Source organism: Cetorhinus maximus, chromosome 12 (genome assembly GCF_964194155.1).
Source record: "Cetorhinus maximus chromosome 12, sCetMax3.hap1.1, whole genome shotgun sequence".
NCBI lineage: Eukaryota > Metazoa > Chordata > Chondrichthyes > Lamniformes > Cetorhinidae > Cetorhinus > Cetorhinus maximus.
In genome coordinates, this window is record NC_135890.1 from 11,789,526 (window position 1) to 11,809,790 (window position 20,265).

The 20,265-nt window shown below is 44.8% G+C and overlaps 1 protein-coding gene across 27 annotated transcripts in view; it reads left to right on the top strand.

Annotated features, from left to right (window-relative positions):
* celf2 (cugbp, Elav-like family member 2) overlaps nt 1–20,265 on the top strand; it is a 726,013-nt gene that overhangs the window by 654,917 nt on the left and 50,831 nt on the right. For all 27 annotated transcript variants that reach the window (XM_078553002.1, XM_078553000.1, XM_078552995.1 and 24 more), the window contains 2 exons: nt 2,627–2,761; nt 9,249–9,328. In XM_078553002.1, the coding sequence (XP_078409128.1) occupies nt 2,627–2,761; nt 9,249–9,328 (215 nt within the window). The remainder of the gene's footprint in view (nt 1–2,626; nt 2,762–9,248; nt 9,329–20,265) is intronic.

The following is a 20,265-nucleotide window of genomic DNA, read 5'->3' on the forward strand; positions in this document are numbered from 1 at the left end:
CACTTTAGCACATCAAGCTTACCTCATCTCAGCTCTCTGCTGCTCTATAACCTCCATCACAAGAGCAACAACGTAATGGTCCCAAGTCATATGCCATGCTGACTTGGGCATGTATCACCATTCCATCATCATCTTTGGATCAAAATCCTAGAATTTGCTTCCAAATACCATCCACCCAAGCACTGCAGTGGCTCATGGTGAAAATCCATCAGCACCGTCTCAGGTCATCTAGTGAATGGGCCATAAATCTGACCATGCCTATGTCTCAAGAACAAATGTCTTTAAAATGACATATTTGTAGAATACTAGTGAAGAATGACACCTCCAATAACTCAGCAATTCCTCAATACACCTATGGAAATTGTTATTAGCAGTAGACATGAATCACTGGCAGAATTCTGGTGCATGTAAACTGATTGTAGCAATCAGCAACACCCCTCATGAATCCTACGAGGTGCATGTCAGGAAATTACAAAAGAGGGCTAAAGGCGAGGAGGGTTCTCAGACCCTTTTCATTTGTGTGCCTAGATTACTGATGTCTCCCGCAAGGCCTCTCAGCTCACTGCCTATCTTGTGATCAAAATTTATCAGCATGCAACAATCTAAAAACGTTCTGGTTTTCTCCTTTAAGATGTTTCTTAAAACCCACCTATTTGACCAAACGTTTGGTCACCTGGCCTAGTATCTGCTTATGTGGCTCAGTGTCAAATTTTGCTTGATAATTTCCATTCCCTCCGCCCCCCCCAAAGTGAAGTGCCTTTGGGATATTTTACTATGTTAAATGTGCTGTATAAATTCAAGTTGTTACTGTCGTTCAGTTCCCTCTCCTCGTACCCACCTCTCCTGTAGACACTAACTCATACTGGTGTTTTGGACAAGTGCCAGCAACTCTCTGGTGTCCCATTCCAGTCTCCTTTCCTCCAGCTGAAGTTTTTAATCCTCTTTCAGCACTTTGCACCCTCATGAAGTAGAGACTTTGACATTAAGACTAATCGCAGGCTATCATCAGTGGAGTTGGCAGGCGAATGTGTGGAGGCAAATCCAAACATATGCCTGTGTTTTTTCCACCCATTAAAACTGATATTGCTAGAGTTAGATACATTTTTTGTTAGACAAGGGTATTAAGGGCTACAGAGTCAAGGTGGGTGGATGAAGTTGAGGTACAGATCAACCATGATCTAGTTGAATAGCGAGAGAGGCTCGAGGGGCTTGAATGGCCTCCTCTTGTTCCTGTTTCCCTATGGATTGGGAGCCTGGAATCAGTCCTATTTAAGGAGTTGCACAACAGAAAGTGTTCACATTCAGAATCTGCAGAAAAGTTCAACAATCGGAGTGTCAACAAGCTCATTCATCACCAAGTCCTCAAAATTCCAATACACAGGGCAAGTTAATGCTCAAAACAATCACAGGTAACGGAGCCATTTCAAGCTGTTCTGGGGTGGAGAGTTGAGAGTGGAGCAGTACCTCAATGTATACATAGACATATAGAACAGTCAAAACCTGATAACTAATGACTGCATTTACTATCTCCATCAGAGAAGATTATTTTGAACTAAATTAATATTATCTTTGGGTTACCAAAACAGTAGATAAATTTCCGGGGTTTTTGTGTTCCCAAAGTTCACAAAAACGCAATTCTCACTGTTTAAAAAATGTTGATGAGCCGATAACTCCACCTGTCCTGGAAACAGAATACCGAGCTTGAGGCTGGCGAGCAGTTTTGTCACCCATGTTCTGTCCTCGACTGCACTGGATCTGACCGGAAATCTATTCTTTTTTTCAAAGATGGATGTTTTTTTTTGTCCACGTAGGGTTAAGCCAGATAGCTGCAGTCAGTTGAACTCTGTGGTGGTGCCAGTTTAGTTTGTCTGCTTGAAACGGTGACGCAGATCCCTGCCGATGATGGCTTGATCCTAAATTTCCAAGGAGGGCCTGTGACTGCCTGCTGTTTATTAAAACTCTAGGGAACCTCCTTTTGATGTTGTGCAGCAACACGATTGAACAGTTCAAGTGCACAGACCCTGCTGATCGGATTTCCTTAAGAAAATCTCTCTCTCGCACAGCCCACAACATATGCCTTCAAATTGTCTAATTTACAGTAAATTAGATTTCCTTTTTATTGGGTATTTGAGGTTGTAAAATGCAACAGACCAGATGCACGTTATTAACCGCTTAAGCTTTTGGAACATGATGTGGTGTAAATCAGCCTGGATGCTTGTAAATATATTAATTCATAAATTCTTTCTTTTATTGTAAAGCTGATGGCAGGCTGTCGAACGGAAGGGCAATATTCATATCCCTTCGAATTGCCTTTTGTTGGAGTTGGGGCTGGTGCCGAGGACTGAAATCCGTGGCGGGGTGGAGTTGGGGGGGAAATAATGGCAACACACATTTTTCCCGATTGGATTTGTTATTCAAACTAACACTCAGCTGCAAGCTGACTCGGAGGGGAATTTTTAAAAAAAAGACTTCCTCCAGGGGCTGTGACTGATATCAATGCTAACCTCGTGCTGTCTCACCTCGTTGCCGGTTGCGTCAGCGAAATGTCGCCGTCCGAAGAAGGTGATCAAACGCTCCCATTAATGCCCGCCTGCCTTTTTCTTTTCCTTTCTTGTGTCCTTTCCAGCTGTGGAAGACCGAAAGTTATTCATAGGGATGGTTTCGAAAAAGTGCAATGAGAACGACATCAGAGTGATGTTCTCAACGTTCGGGCAGATAGAGGAATGCAGAATTCTACGGGGACCTGATGGGTTGAGTCGAGGCAAGTGTACAATCCATCCTATCTGTTGTTTCCCTGTGCTAATTGGAACTATATGTCACAGTCAGTGAAGTAGAATGGTGCATCTTCCATTTCAAGACATTACATATCAATATACCTCCTCCAGCATGGTGTTAACTCTCTAGGTTCTTCCAGTGAGGCGTTTTAAGTCCGTGATGCTAGTACATTAATCACTGGATTCTGTCTCATGGTGTTCTCTTCAGTCATATTATCATTAAACCTTGACTCCTTTCATAGCAGCTTCAGAGAAGTCATTTCAAAAGGCAACCAGAAAATAGTGATTAATTTTTTTATTCATATTACCAAGTGGTTTTAGTCCTATTAAAGTTCCCCAATTGTGACAAGGTTGATAACCTTCAATCTTGTCACCAGTAGTTACTTAATTTAAGTTTTTAAACATTTTAAAACCTCTTTAGGTTGGACACAGGGGGCAGGTTTAACCATCTGAGATTTACAGTAGCAATTATGAGAGCTTTAAAGGGTGTGTAAATCTTACGTTGAGGAGGAGATCAGTTTGCAAGTACTTTTATGAATTTAAGGAAAACCTGTAGTGCTTTGACTTTCAGAGATTATGGCTCCAATTTTAACTCCCCACCAACACCACACCTCCCCCCCATCCCCAAACCCCCAACCGAGTGAAAACTGGCCTAATTATAGGGAAATTTGTTACTGCGATTGAAAAGGCGCAGAGAGAAAGTAACATTTTTGTAGTGGCACTGACTTCACAAAAGGCTCTTAGCAAGACAACTTTATAATTTGCAGGGGAGGGATTCAGCCAAAGGTTCTGCCATGAAAGAATTGTGCCCAAATGATGGGTTTGAATGAAATTTATACCCCCTACCCCCACACTGTATCGTGTTTGTATCTGAGAGAAAGAAACAATTTGCCCAACCATTTTCTGCAAAGTCATCGCCCTCATAATCACCGGCTCGTTCCCCTTGCTGCCCCAATTAACTGGCATTCGTGAAATAAAGTTTTAGCTGCTTTCTCATCCGATGAAGCGAGACTCCACAGAGAGCCGCAGCATGGGCTTGAATAGATTTCCCTGCCCTCGGTTGATAGCTGATGAAAGCAGCCCAGTTAGAGCAAGCAGGGATTGAGAGAGAGAGAGTTACTGTATGAAAATTAAACAGGTGTTTTAAGAAATGTTTGTCATTATCATATAAAAATACACATAGGAACATTCCACCCCACCAGCGTCCCGTGAAAGTGGAAGTTGTATTTGGGAAGGCAGAATGAAACCTTTAAACCCAGGCGTGTAGGGCACGTTTTATTGAGAGCCTCCCTGCACCTAATCCCACACCATTCACCTCCACCATCCGCCAAACCCACCATGCAAAAATTACCATCAATGGGTACAAACTGTGCCCACCCATGCACCCTCACCCCATTCGCCTTTGCAGTGTTAACAAAGTAGTTCTTCGGATATCAGACGTTGTAACAGTAGGAATAACAATCTCGGTTTAACACAGTGAACAACATTAGGTTTAAAGATGCAGTTAAGTTGCAGAAGAGGGAAAGCTATGAGGCGGATGGTTTTGAGCTGGCGGTGGGGTGTGGGGTGGTTGGGGGGCGGGTGGGGGGGGTGGTGGTAGGTGGGAAAGAGTTGGTGAAGTTGGGCCTGGGAAGTTATTGATGATGAATGTTACACTGGGTCCTGGGCTCAGCTGGTAAATTTGTCCCTGTTTGCTCATTGAAGTTTATCAGCAAACCTGTGACTCCTGTCAGTACAGGCAAAAAGGAATCGGAGCCCGAGAGGTGACTCTCAGTCCATCACAGTTGCTGCAGCAACCCTGCTCTCTGAAACGCTTCAGCCCACCTCCTCCTTCCAGATGCTGCTGCTTGTTTGCAGCATTTTCTGCTTTTGTCTCCTTTTATCTCCATCTCATTTACTCAAAACTCTTTGAGTCTGTCATCGCAGCCTGCTCTTGGCTTCTGAGGGGCCAATGGTAGGAGTGAAATAATTAAGCATAAAATTAAATAAAAAGTAGTGGCGCGGACTGCGGTTTGGAATAAGCACTGTTCAGACAGCGGCTCTGTGTCGTTACCTTGAGCCCGTTTAATCACTAATTTATCCCAGATTAAAAACGACAGACCAGTTACCTTTGCTGGTTAAATGGAGTTTAGCAGGATTGCATTACCAAGCAACTGCAATCCCAAGAGGCAAAAACTGATTCTGTATGGATTCTGCCCTTTTCCCTGTAACTTTTATATAGGGCTGAGCAGCGCAGTATTATCTCTCTTTTTTTGTTTCTCTCTCTCAAAACATGGAGGTAGTTTAACATTCCCACAAAAGATAGACTTCTTCTGATCTAGATGACAGAGGTAATAGATGTGTTAGAAAGTGTGCTCTTTGACAGCGAGGAAAGTGGTTTGCCTCTGATCGTGTCAGACAGATGGAAATTACTTTCTGAAATCTTACCGCAGGCACAGATAGTATTTATCAGGTTGGAAGAAATGCAGAAACTAATGCAAGATTGCAAATTAGAAAAAATTTAAGTGAAGACTGCTCTTTCCATTAGCCTTCGCTTGCCAGCCAGAAGATAACTAACACTGCATATTTAACAAGGTAGACTCGACGTTAGCCCCATCCATGTACACTTCCATTCTCGGCAAGGCTGCTTTATCAGTTGTCGAGGGCAACATAGAGAGCTCAAGAAAAAGATAAAAGTGACAATTATAACTTTATTGTCAATTCCTCACAGGTACTGTGAAGCTTATCGAAATGTAATTTTTTTTTCCACACATAGACACGTGAAAAATAGTCCCATAATATTTTTTATTTTACAAAAAGTGAGGTAATCGGGTGAGGTTAATTTTCAGGAAAATTGGAACCTGGTCAGGTGAAGGGGGGGAAAAAGGTTGAGATATGATTTGAGCCCCATGATAACTTTTACAGGCAGCCTGGATAGTATGAAGTTTGAAGCCTTGAAGGAAGCTGCCTCCCAACGCCCCACTACTCCTTGTCCAAAACTGTGCGTTGAGAAACAGGGGATTCATGTTAACAGTGTTGTCAGTCTGTCCTCTCATGCATGAACATTAACTTGGCGTTTCTCCAAAAATGGAGATTGTTTTTAGCACTGCAATCAAATCAAATTGAATAAAGATTTCAATTTCTTTTCCCCGTTAAAATTTGAAGGACGGTGTTCGCCTGAGGCCTACCTCTGTGGGTCTTGCTGTACAGGCGTGAGAAACACCTTCTCATCCCTTCAAAGCTGCACCTGCAAACAGGCTTCCTCATTAAAGAATTGTTTGGTCTAGTCTCCCTGCTGCCCCATCTTCCAAATGAAAGAAAGGCATTGCCCAGGGCTTTCTGTGTAATCAGCAGCCCATCTGTCACCCCTAACCAACCGTGCCCAAGGCTTGAGCGTTTCATTTGGGTCGTCACCAAATTTCGTATTTGGTCCTCTGGATTGCTTCCGAAAAGAAGCCAGCTGGGAACTGCATTTGTCTCCAAGTCTACATAGACACTGACTATCTCATTGCCATCATTTAAGCCCTCCATCTATCTCACTCTTCTTTCTCTCCCTCTCTCTCCCTCTCTCCCTTTCTCCCTTTCTCCCTCTCTCTCCCGCTCTCTCCCTCTCTCTCCCTCGCTCTCCCTCTCTCACTCTCTCACTCTCTCTCCCTCCCTCCCTCTCTCTCTCCCTCTTTGTCTCTCTCTCTCTCACTCTCTCTCCCTCCCTCCCTCTCTCTCTCTCTCTCTCTCTCTCTCTCTCTATGTCTCCCAATCCCTGATTTCCCAAAGTTCTTAAATGGCGACTGTGGCTACAATCACCAAAGATGAAGGTGGGAATGGTTTCACCACAGGGTCTGCAGTTACATTTTGTAAAGTCTCATGGCTTTGAAATTATGCAATGCGATATTATTAGACAGGCACTTTACGTGTGAGAAATTTCTTTTTCTGTGTCTCAACAGAGATGATAACCCATTAAAAACATAGGCCAAATGAGCTTTTGTTTTGTGTCTCAGGATTGTTTAAATTAAATAAAGAATAAATTTATTCTTCACCACATGCCATAGATAGGTTTAGTTAGATAGGTTTAAATAGGATATCCGACACCAAGACAGGCCATTCAGCACAACAAATCCATGCTGGGGTTTATGCTCCATTAGAGCCTCCTCCCAGCTTTTCTCATCTAAATCTACCATTGTAACCCTCTACACTGTTCTCCCTCAAATAGTTGCCCCTTAAATGCCTCTATACCATTTGCTTCAACCGCTCCCTGTGGTAGCGCGTTCCACATTCTTACTGTTCTTTGGGTAAAGAAGTTTCTTCTGAATTCCCAATTGGATTTCTTGGTGACTATCTTATATTAATGGCCTCTGTGAAAATCTTACACTTCCCAATTCCAGAAGCAGTGAATCATCAGAGAAACTGGGTTGTTCAGAACTTCATTCTCCAGCTCTCCCCCCGCCCGCCCCCACCACCAATTCTAATTACAACCCAGCACCGACAATAAGCTCCTGATGAACCACACAGATGAGAAGCTCCCGTCTAAAGTGCCTCTCTCTACCAAGCCAGCAAGATGAAGATCGATAAAAGCACGAATGTCGGCAGATCTGAAATAAAAACAGGGAAATGCGCCGTTTCAGCAGTTAACAACTGAAAGATGAAAAGCTATTTTCTCAGTTCTACGAAGAGTCCTTTCTGAGATATTAACCTGTCCTTTCTCTTTCAGCTGCTGACTGGCCTGCAGTTATCCAGTAAAGAGAGTTTCTGGCCTAAATATGTAGAATTAAAAGAAAACTCAAGCCCACACAAGTTATTGTAGCCCCCCCCACCCCACTCGCACAGAAATCTAGCTCACTCCAATCAGTCAAATTAAAGCCACTGGGCAGCAATATTACAACAACAACTTGTATTTACATAGAGCCTTTAACGTGGTAAAACATCCCAAGGCGCTTCACAGGAGCAAAATGTGACACCGGGGCACCTAAGGAGAGATCAGGACAGGTGACCAAAAAGCTTGGTCAAAGCGGTAGGTTTAAGGCATGTCATAAAGGAGGGGGGAATAGCGATGGAGCGGTGGAGAGGTTTAGCAAGGGAAGTCCACAGCTTGAGGGCACAGTTGCGATGGTAGAACGATGGAAATCAGGGAACACGCAAGAGGTGAGAAGTGGAGGGGCAGAACTATCATGGAGGGTGGTAGAACAAGGGGAAGTTCGAGATAAGGAGCAGGGAGGCCATGAAGGAATTTGAAAATAAGGATTAGAGTTTTAAAATCAACGCAGTGTGGAACCAGGAGTCACTGTAGGTCAGCGATCACAGAGGTGCTTTCAAAGTGTTTAAATTATTTATTTGATGGTTAAAGCTAGATTGGACTGACTATATGACATCTGTCGAATTTAGGAAGATGAAACAAAGAGAAATTTAAAACTAGTTACATAAAACCAAGCAATAAAATAAATCTGCCACAGGGTGTCTTTAAACAGGTCATTGATTGAGATGGTGATTTATAACCACGTTATAGCATGTACAGTACACATTTGAAAAGACGATGATAATGCAAAGGAGAATATATTACACAGTTAAATGGGATCGCTAGTTTCCCTGAAGCTTTTGCTGAATTCTGTTATGATGTCAAAGGAAACCTCACAGCCTCCTGTCATCTAAGGGACCTGCCATTCCCCTATGTCACAGAACCCTCCAGTGAGACAAAGTCAGATGTATATTTTTGGAAAGAGAACATCACTTCTGCTCAGTTCTATTACCAGCCTGACTCTCGGCAGCTCAGCAGTGGTCAAAACCCAGCAGTCACTTACCTCGCACCCCTGAGACAGCGCACCATCAGAAACATTACATTGTACAGGCATGCTAATTAAAGTGAACCGAAGGAAGCAGGAGCTGGTTTTATTAACGTAACACATAACGGATTTTGAACTATATATTTAATTCAAGGGCGAAAAGCATCTCATTTTAGTTTTGCCCACGAAACAAAATAAAGAACTAGCCTATTCCTCCTCACCTTGGTCCCCTCAGCCCCACTCCACACACACAGGTGCGGTTTGAGAATCTCAATGGAAGGAACGTGTGTTGTTTAAACGATGGCAGACAGCACAGTAGCTAACTGCATAACTGGGATCCATGTGCACTGAGATTGTACAGCACAGTGAGTTTTATGTCGTCTTTCCAGTGCGGCAGCTGTGTATGTAAAATGGCGTGTTGACCTACTTTCCTTTCTCTCGTGAGTGCATTAACCAAGGTGCTTTAGGGGCCAGCAGCAAGTGGGGGGAGTGGGTGGGGGCGGTGAAGGCATGGCTTGCTCTGACTGTTCTTGGCTATATAAAAAAAAATGCCATGTGAAAATGAAATGTTAAAAAGCTGTTGTATTTTCATGTACTACTGAGAACAGTGTCGTCTTGTGGCCGTTCTCGTAGAGTTGTGTTGGTTTAACAAGCGTCCAATCCTCTTGTCTTGTTGTTTTTTTTTGTCTCTCCTGCTCCCCTGTCCCCCTTGTCCCCACAGGCTGTGCATTTGTCACGTTTTCCACAAGGGCAATGGCACAGAATGCAATCAAAGCCATGCACCAGTCTCAGACCATGGAGGTACTGTATCGTCTGCCCTTTTCTTGTTTCTTTGTGAATATTGTGGAATGTGGGAAAGCTGCAGTATATATCACCGTAAAAGGCCATCATCTCTCTCTCTCACTCAACCATGTGGCTTTTTCAGGGTTTCGATGCGTCTACATCCACGATCTGAAAATGCTGCCGCATTGCAAAGGAGTCATTTGCTGCATTCTCTGAGCTCTTCCGAATTTTCTCAAAGCATCCCCCAAATTCCCACCTGCAATCAAGGTGGATCTCGGGTCTTTTTTTTTTAAACACCAGGTATGCCCAAACCCCCTTCACGATAACAATTGTCCCTCCAGAAAATACAGCTGAATGAGGATTGGGGAGTACAGGATGGAGCTTGACTATTGTGCCCACCTTTGACGCTCACCATTAAGGAGCCCACTGGCACTTACCGCCAAAACCACTTGGGTATCATAGGCGGTCAGCAACCCTACATATCCAGGCACGTCAAATGCCTTCAAAGAGGTGGTTTCTGTGAGCATAGCAGAGCATAGATGCTGTCTGAAAAGACCACTTACTAATTTTTTTCTGCATAATTACTATTAATTTGCCCGAAATTGTGTGTATGCAGATGCCAGGTGAGGATGTGATCAACCTCTACTACAATGCCCTCGCAGTCAAATAGCCTGCCAGCACTTGCCTTTGTTGCTCCCATTAGTCGAATGGCAGCTTGGGCTGCCAGTGCCCATTGTCACCTTTAGGAATCAGCACCTCAGGAGGGGGCAGGAAAATGACTTGGAGGAACTTGGAAATGATTAGTGCAATGCAGAACCCCAGCATACTGAATGAATTTGTTTGCTGTTTCGAAAGCCAAACATATTGCCCACCATACAATGGGGCTCTCAAAAAAAATATACTGCAGCTTTCAACAGGGTGGAATGTGTTGGGAGAAGGTAACTTCCTGGAAATTACAGCTTTATAACAATCTGCATTTGTCTTCAAACACTGTTTAACCACAGGTCTTAAAGAATTTAACGCATTAATGTGATCAACTAACAACTTTTTGTTGCACTCATTAAGAATAAGATTGACCTCTCTAATTGCTCAGTGGTGGCTGTGGTACTTAACTTAATCGCAAAGCAGATGTTGAAGTCGGCAATGTCCTACTAAGAGACCAAAGGTTAAACGTGTTTTAATTTGTTTTTGCTGTGTGTGTGTTTTTTTTTTGACCAAACCTCCTTAAAATAGGGAATTGGCATCAAAAAATAATTTAATTTCTTTCTCATTCATCCGTTGTTTAGAGCTGTTTAATCTTTGTGGTGGTTATGTTTTTTCTGTCCTTGTTTTTTCTCCCCCATTTCCCTTCTCCTTCCCTTCTCCCTGTATATTCTGATATTAACTATAAAGACTGTTCTTTTGCTCTGCTCTCTGATGGTTGTTGAGGCATCTGGTTCAAGCTGTTAGTGACAACACACGGAGTTATCACGTTGCACATGGGCTGAGTTAATCACTGCAACAACCGTCTTGATTTAATTTAAAAAGTCACGAGCATCAAGTTGCTCGTCCCATCACTTTTTTTTCCAGAAAAGAACTTTATTCATAAAATTTGTAAATTGACGGTACATAACGTGCAACAGCGACCAATTGCTTTCGATGCATTAGCAGAACTCTGAGGTGCCTCAGTGTGTTTACAATTCCAGGTTATATTTATATATTTCGTGTTAAAAATTCACTGGCGCATACTCGCGCTTTCCACGGATTCCAGCTCCTCCCAGGATGTTCGTTCGGTCGGTGCTTGTCCTGCCAGCGTTCTACTCACCTTAGCCTCGCATCCTGCGGTGTCGTGAACGTCCCTCAATGACCAGACGCTGATTTTTAAAGGCGAGGTGACGGGGCGGGGTGGGGGCAGGGCACTGTTAGGGGCTCCTCCTGGCCCAAAATAAAAACTTTTGAAAGAAACAATTCGAGTTGCCTGCCTTGGGACGTTTCTGAGCCTACCCTGACCTGGGCTGCCTGACAGGCTAAGGCATCATTGGCTCCCCTCCCCCAGCTCAGGCCTCAGACTAAGACAGAAAGTCAACAGCACCAAGCACAACTTGCACTTATGTGGCACCCTTAATGTAGGAAAACGCCCCAAGGTGCTTTACAAGCCTTACCAAGCAAAATTTGACACCGAGCCATGCAAGAGAATGATAGGCCACATCTGCACATTTAAAGAGGATGCCGCCAGGCTGGGACAGCTGTCCGCTGTGTTAATATTCGGACCTCTTACCCCCTCATTTTCACTTAACCTCCCGCCCGTTCCATAGGGCCGTTACCCCCACTGCCCCACCCCCACCAACACACTAAAGCCGGTTTCCACCAGGTGGGTGGGAGCAGGGATTAAAATTGGGGCCTGAATCGTGGTCTGGTAGATTATCCCAGACATTTATCATCTAATGTGTGCAGATATTTCTCCTGGTATCTGATCAGAGATTGGTTTTTTTTAACAAGTGGACACTTGGTCCTGTTACCCGGCTTCACGCTAAAGCAGTCCATTCAGCATTTACCTTATCTAAGCCGTTTAAATAATGAATTAGCTGCACTGAGGCCCAGTGTTCTGTCACTGCTCTGTGGGAGTGCAACAGCTAAAATTGGTGTTAGTGCCCTTGGATTAGACAAAGATGGGTGGTACAATCCTAATTGCTTCCCAGTGACCCCCACCTTCCCCCTATTGTAAAGCATGTATCTGGTGTTTCCTCAATCACAATTTCTCAATCCCAAAATTGGATTACATGCTGCTTTCACTGTCTGGCCCACACATACAGGGTAAACACTTGCTTTGAGATATTGGATGGTACACCCATGGAACGGCAGCCTAGACTGAGTCGGCATCTGCAGGAGAGTAAGGGTGGAAAATTGTACAATAGCAGAAGTTTTTATTTTATACAAACCCCTTGAACCGGCATTGACGCTGAATGATAGTGTGTAAGTACACGTCTCTGATTCCTCATCCAGTAAGGTCAGACCTTCTGCAGTTCAGAAGTACTCAGTAGAGTCCAGGAGCCTTTACAAGAGAGAAAAAAAGGCAAATTAGTAAGCCAGGCTCTCTTGCACTTTGAACCATAGAATGGTCACAGCACAGAAGGAGGCCATTCAGCCCATTGAGTCCATGCCAGCTCCCTGCAAGAGCTGTTTAGCTAGCCTCACTCCCCTGTCATGTTCCCATTGTCCTGCAATTTCTTTTCCTTCAGGTACTTATCCTATTCCCTTTTGAAAGCCATGATTGAACCTGCCTTGACATTCTCAGACAGTGCTTTCCTGATCTTACTGTGTAAAATAAGTTTTCCTCATGTGGCCTTGGGTTCTTTTGGCAATTGTTTTAAATCTATGTCTTCTGCTTCTCGATCCTATCGCCAATAGGAACAGTTTCTCCCCCTCTACTCTGACTAGACCCCTCTTGATTTTGAGCCTCTGTCAAATCTCCTTTCAGCCTTCTCTCCTCCAAGGTGAATAATCCCAGCTTCTCCAATCAGTCCACATAAATGAAGCCCCTGACCCCTGGTACCATTCTTGTAAAGCTAGCTTCACTCAGTAACCAGCACTGGCCTGGCACTGAGAATGCTTGGGATCAGAAGCTTGGCTCAGACATTTCCCAGAAATCAGAAGCTTAGGGGAGAGAGTGGCTCCCAGCAACTGAACATCTGTGATCAGAAACTCCCTTTGCCTGCTTCCCAGCAACCCGAGCCCTGGGATCAAGGGCCTCTCCTCACACACCATCGAAGACCAAAGGCGCAGAGCATCTTTTGGTGGTCAGCTACAGGATGGCATTAAGAGGCTTGGCACTAGGTTCCTTCCCCTCCACCCCTTACCTCCTAGACTGAGTGGATAGAGAGAAACTGTTCCCATTGGTGGAAGAATCAAGAACCAGAGGACATTGGCTTAAGGTGATGGGCAAAAGAAGCAATGGCGACGTGAGGAAAAGCTCATTTACCCAGCGAGCGGTTAGGATCTGGAATGCACTGCCTGAGAGGGTGGTGGAGGCCAATTCCATCGGGACTGTTAAAAGAGAACCGGATAATTATCCGAAGAGACAAAATTTGCAGGACTACGGGTTAAATGCTGGGGAGTGGGACTAGGTGACTTAATCTCGCAGAAAGCCAACACAGATACGACGGACCGAATGGCCGCCCCCTGCACTATAGCCATTCTATGATTCCTCCTACATGGGGAGGCATGTGATACAGGAACATTTCAGCCTAGCAAGTGGATAAATAAGTAAAAAAAAAGTCACACATTTTAAATCATGTTGTTTGACACTGCCTCCATTAAAATGGGAGACGGGGCTTTCCAGTATAAACCCGTTAACTCATTTGCTAAACTAATAACGCACGATGTCAGATCAACCTGATGCTGTTACATAAACAGTTGTTCCTGTTACATTAATTTCAGAAGAGGTTTAATGCAAGCAGTGCCCCTGAATTAATTGCTTTATTTCCAAATGTAAATAAAAGATTCAGGAGTGAACGTTCTTCACTGAGATGCTGGCAGTGCTAAAGGATGCCTCGACAAGCAGTAGCCTGTATTTCTGTGTGGATTTGCATAGTCTTTCATTAATATATAATGTGTGTTTGTGTTTTTTTACCTTTGGAGAAGATGTCAATTATTTGTGTCCCAAAATATAACAGAAATTGAAATCCTCTGTCAGTACTTTCCCACAGCCATGTTTCTTAATAAGAGAAATGAAGTAACCACTTTTGCCCCAAATGTCCTCCACTGGAAATATTTCTCACCAAAATTCCCTTGACATAAATGTCACCCCATCGACCTGGAAATGCTTTTAGGCACTGTCAAGAGCAAAAGACCAAAAAAAACATGGGGGCAAATAGCTGCTGTGGTGGAATGTTTAAAGTTGATCTAGCGGAACCTCCGATCAAATTCCATTCACTGTGATGTTTAACTGAGCCATGCAGGTCAGGGGGTGCTCTGGGTTGATCGTGGTCTGTGCCATGTTACCTTATTTCGGCCCCGGGCTGGGGGAAAATTGCCCATCACTCCCATTCTTGACCCGTCCAGTCATGTCTGCCAGACAGTACACGGGTCAGACAAGAACAATCAGTTCCAAATGTGCAGTTTGAATAGATAACTGGCTCTCGCTACCTGGCCTGTTACACAAAGGAAGGCCGTTTGGGTTGAGGTGTTGAAAATCTGCAAGTACCCCCGGAATCAGTGCCTCAGGACAGCAGGAGAAACATTGAGGGGATCAGAGTGCAGGCAGGGGCCCAATATGTTTGCCATTCCTGTGTTTGTTCTTGGTGATGTTTCTATATGAAAGGAAATGGGGGATGGGGGGGTGGGTGGGGGATGGGGGGCGATGGGGGGTAGGGGGGTGGTGGTGCGGGTGTTGCTGGTGGGGTGTAGAGAAGCAACAATGAGGGGAATATTTTGTTCCTGTTCTTGCTGTTGTCCTTTAGTAGTATTGAGAAATGGAAGGGCAAAGAGAGAGGGGGGAAGGAAGAGAAAAAGATGCACAGGAAGGAAAATGACTCCTATTTGCATGACCAAACTTCCCAGCAGGCTGGGACTGAAAATATCTATGGACTGGAATTCCCAACTGTTACAAATAATCAGCCTGTGGGTGAGGAGCATGCTATCCACAAAATAATAGTATCCTTCAATATTATTTATGTGGTAAAAATTTCATAGATAAGTATCGAAAGTATCTAGGGGAGGCGATGGCGTCGTGGTATTGTCACTGGACTGGTAATCCAGAGACCCAGGGTAATGCTGCAGGGACCCTGGTGCAAGTCCCACCACAGCAGATGGTGGAATTTGAATTCAATAAAAATATCTGGATTTAAAAGTCCAATGATGACCATGAAACCATTGTCGATTGTCATAAAAACCCATCTGGTTCACTAATGTCCCTTAGGGAAGGAAATCTGCTGTCCTTACCTGGTCTGGCCTACGTGTGACTCCAGACCCACAGCATTGTGGCCTGAACAAGGGCAATTGGGGATGGGCAATAAATGCTGGCCCAGCCAGCGACGCCCACGAACGAATTTAAAAAAAAAACACCACAGAATTTTTGAACAGAAAAATGTATAATGTCCATATCGCAGTGACCTTCGTTCCTCGGGGACTGTAAAACCTGAACACTCCCATTCACACACACAACGGGTAAGAGGGACTCGTCTGCCTGTCTACCAAGCGTTGTCCTGAAGAATTTTGGTTCAAGGAGAAACGCTGGGTGTCGAGATTCGAGTGGTGAAAGTGAAAGACTTGCAACAAGTATAAAAGTGCTCGCCCTGGGACAAACAGGGCCACAGAAAGACTGTCCAAAGACTGAGGAGCAGTTGGGAGAGTGGACGTTCTTGGTGGATTTTGCCAGCATGCCAAAAAAAGACCCTCTTAGAGTTGACCGCACAACGGTGGCAGACACAAGTGTCTCCGAGGCTGGCAAGCAGAAGTTGGAGCCTAGAAGGTTTGGAATAACCGGGAAGTTCCCAGAAAGATAAGTGTGGGAAGAAATTGCCCAGATAGCCAGGTTGGCTTCTGCAGGATAACTTCCAACCGGTAAGAGTTCTGGTAGCGCAAAGATCAGGATTGTCATTTCAGTTTGTAACAGTTGGGGCAATGTGCTTACAGTATTCCTGATCCCCACGCACCTCCCAACATCAGGCAAAGTCCTCAGCTAGACTGGCAAAATTATGTTCATGCGAAGAAATTTTGCGTTTGCACTGTCCCCCTCTGCTGCCTGATCCACCTTTTGTAGTGTAAACTGGGCAAACTTGGTGCATCAGAAACTGGCACAATTGCTGAGGGAGGTGGCTTTGCTTTGTCTTCATATAAAAGCCGTGTGGATCCATCACACTGAATGTCACAGTTTGTTACAAATGCAAACCAACCTCAAATGAAGAGAAAATCTGTTATTGACCTGGTGCCTGAAATTTACAAACTGCCCTCTAATTGACCTCAATGGTTTATAAATTACCAGGGTTTGGTCTATTAACTGCAGTTCTCCAGAACTCAGGCTACAAGCGAGCAATACCATGGGAGATCTGCTAACAGGAGGTTAAAATAGGAAATCAACGAGGAAGGAAAACGTAACATCATGGAGAGAAAGGCCTGTCAAAGGACAAAGGAAACAGTCATGATGGGCCGAACGACCACCCCCTGTGCTATCTCATTCTATGAAACATAATGAATGGATTGAGAGCAGAATACAAGGTGGTGCCTTGAATCTGACCCGTAACAATGAAATAAATAGCTGCCACCTCTCTGCACCCTTCGGAAACCCGACAGTGGCTCCCAATATCCATGAAGATGGAGGAAGAGTTGGCATAACCTGAAAGAGCTGAGCCTGCAGACACCAAATATCAGCAGAGGCTTGAGGATTTGTTGCCTGCCCTGGACAACAGGAGGAATACCCTGGAGGAAACACAGAGCAAGAAAGAAGGTAGAGAATGGATCACTAGATGGGAACAAGAGACAGAGGCAGATTGATGAAGCTCCATTTTCCACTTTTGGCAACCTTCATGGTTAGCTTGTGCAAAGATCATGATCATCAGTCATTTCCTTAGAGTATCTGGGGCACTATCATGGTAGCCAAAGGCACAAATTAGACAGAACCTGATTATGCTGGGAGTCACCTACCCACTAATCCAAAACTGGGGGTTCCCTGACCCACTAATCTCGAGCTGGGGGGGATGTCCCCTCAGCTAAAAGCCAGTGCATCTCACATCTGCTCCCTTTCCAACTGATGCAAACAGAGACAGGCCTGACAAGTTGACGATACCCACCAGAGTTCCCACCAGGTGGCAACTCCCACCCCCCACCCCCCCCTCAGGCCCCCTTCCAATATGCTGCACAGTTAGCTCCAAGTGTAGGGTACTGAGCCTGTGAACGTGGGGCCCACCAATTGGAAATGGCCCCGGTTTGCTGGTAAGGAACCTACTGGGAAAGCGGCCCCAGTCATGCTGCACTCTTCCACCTTACACCTTCTGTCAGTTGTTTCAGCAGCTGGCTGGCTGATGCTGCTATTTCCAGCCCTTGCCCTTAGTAGACACCCAGCCTGCCCTGATACTATCGCAGCGGCCCACCCACTTCATGTATGTAACCAGGAGCTCTTGACGGGGTCAGGCCAGGGGCTGTGCTCCGCATGCACAAATCCCCATTCTATCTTGTTACGGCAGCAGAGTTGGGTTTTTGGGGTGCACAAGGGTTAACTTAATAGTTAACACCTTGGTGCCGAATTACTGTCTGTGATATTTAAATGCAACCCATTAACCTATTTGTTAAAATAAACATAGTGCACAGAGGGAATTAAGTCCCAACTCTGCATTGAACTAAATCACCAACAACCATTTACCCACCATCTAGATGTGCCCGTAATGAAGAAGAGTAATTTCTTAAACATGGAATTTGTTGATCACTGATCTATTTCATTATGCAGGTACTGAAATTCAGTTTAATTTGCTACCCTTACGCTTATAAAGAAGCATGAGTTCCCATTTCCTCCTGTTTGTACTTAATAGACTTGTGAACATTTTAATGCATTTTATGCAAATTGTTCTCAACTACCTTTTAAGATAAAACCTGTTTTGTTGTAGGCTTACATCTCTAATGCAACCTCTTAGAGCATCACTTTGTATTTAATTAGCTTGATAAAACGTTTGCAACAGCCCAGAGGTGTCAGAGGGAATGTCACGTCGTAACTTCTCACTGACGCAACGGCCACCAGAGTTCCCACCAGGTGGCACCTCCCCCACTCTTCCCCCCCCCCCCCCCCCCCCCCCCCATTCAACACTATTTGTATCTCGTGGGGCAGTTTCTCACTGGATCCCACCAATACCCAAATAATAATAAAAAAAAGACATTTGTTTTGAGGGAATTTTTGAAAGTTCTCATTTTGGAAAGCCTGAGCTGTCTGTTTCCGTAGTGATAATGATGGTCTAGACGCTGATGCGCTGAAGGCTTCTTGTTTTTTTTTCTTCTGTTCAGACGGCTGCCTCTTGGTGCTTTGGTTGCCCTTGTTTGTTTGAAAAGAAAAGAAAAAAAAAACCCTGCCATTTTTAAGTAACTAGAAAAAGATAACGCGAGAGAAGCCCCGAGCTGCTTGACATGCCTTTTTAAGGAATTAGCTCAAAAGGTGGAAATTTTTCTGGCCCGCCTGCATGAATTAGCGCCGGTCCCAACCGAGATACTGGAGCTTGGCCTAAAAACTGGGCCCGATTAATATTCTGTGCACAGGCTGCTGGTCTCTGACGTGCCAGCACAAGCTGCTTGGCTTACTGCCAATTCTGGATGTTGGGTCACTGCCTTTACTTGAGGGGTCCTTCGACAGACTTTAGGCCCCTAATTAATATTTCAGACAAGGGCTGATACCTGATTTAGTTGGCTAAAAGCCGCCTGTGGGCAGTACAAGAGACGCAGGTGATGATTGGGTGAGGGAAGTTGGGCCTGGAAATTGTGTTCGACAAGGACCAATTTCAAGCACACGCTCCCTTGTTAAGGATCTGGCACCTTCTCTCAGGAAAAAGTGGTTCCTGTTTTTTGGAAAAGCGATTCCTCGGTCCAGTCAACACTTTTTTTACAATTTTTGCACCTTGTCAGGTGCCGGTTGCTTCTGGGTCCTAGCGAGGAATAGAGAGGTTTGTTGCAGGAGATTGCAAACGTTTGGGGCAGGCCCGAGACATTTAGTTTACAGCAAGAGACATCCTCGGTCCCTAGTGGGATGACGGTTTTATCCATTCCCTGAACGTCGAACATTTTACATTTAGGAGGGCAACCAATATGTAGATTTCACAGGTCCAGGGTCAGCTGCAGTCCTCCGATGTAAAAGTACTCTTTCAGCTTGCAGGCAGCAAGGTCCATCTTTTGTTGTGGGGTCTTTTGGTGGATGGGCTGTTACAATCAGTCTTTGTGGTACAAACTGATGGGTTATCCTGCGACCCTGCTGGGAAATTTGCGCCTCTGTACGTTGGGCTGAGGATGAGTTTGGGATCATCCCCAGCGTTAATCGAATTCGATGCCACTCCTCACTGGGACCCAGGGTGACCAACCGTGCTGGGTGTTCCGGGACTTGTCCCATAATTGGGACTTTTGTCCCACGTCACAGGTCGGGCCTTCCCAGGACGCGTTTTGTCCTGAATGTCTTCTTTCGCTGCAGACTTTGTGTCTGCGCATGTTTCGACCCCGGAATTACCGTGAATTTTATTTGGGGCTACCCAGCGGCTGTCTGCGGAGATTTTTTTTTACCGAGCCGGCATTATCAGACTCCAGGCTTCGTGGTTGCGGATGGAGTCCCTCTCTCAAGGTGTCACCGGCACCTACCGTGGCAAAGAGCCCCTTATTTTTCTCGGCTGGAACCGGTCACCATGCTGAATCATACGTGAAACAATGACCACTTAAACGTAGGAAAGGAGGCCGAATTAGGGAAGTCATAACTTAGTACAGTTCAGCGCTGTCAAAGCCACCAGAAAAATGTAGGGAATAAATTAAGTTGTAAGCATTGCGTGAGGGCATAGATTTGCCAGGATTAAGAGCCTTTGCTTTCAAAACAGTGAGAGGAAAAGGATTCGACTAAGAGTTCTTCCACTGGTGAATGGGCTGAATGTGTGACTCGCCTCAAACCCTTCCAGTCACTTTTCAGGGGTGGGAATTCTGTGATTGTCTGTATCAGGTAAATATTGCGGGAAAGCCCTGCTTAAAGGCGCAGCCGCAAAGGTTTTGAGCAGGGCTGCATTGAGTGAAAATAAGCAAACCTTTAACCGATATTTCCGATATTTAATTTGACATCCTTCATCTCTCTTGGAGGGTATGTATAAGAATTCTTGCTCATTACCTTTCTAATCTGATCTGAGAGGCAAATATGTCTTAATAAGTTTCATGCAAGAGAGCCTGAGGGAGACAAAATTAAGCCTTTTAATGCTGCGTAATTTTTAGTAGACGTTCGATGTTGAAACGGTTTTTAAAAATGTATTGAATAG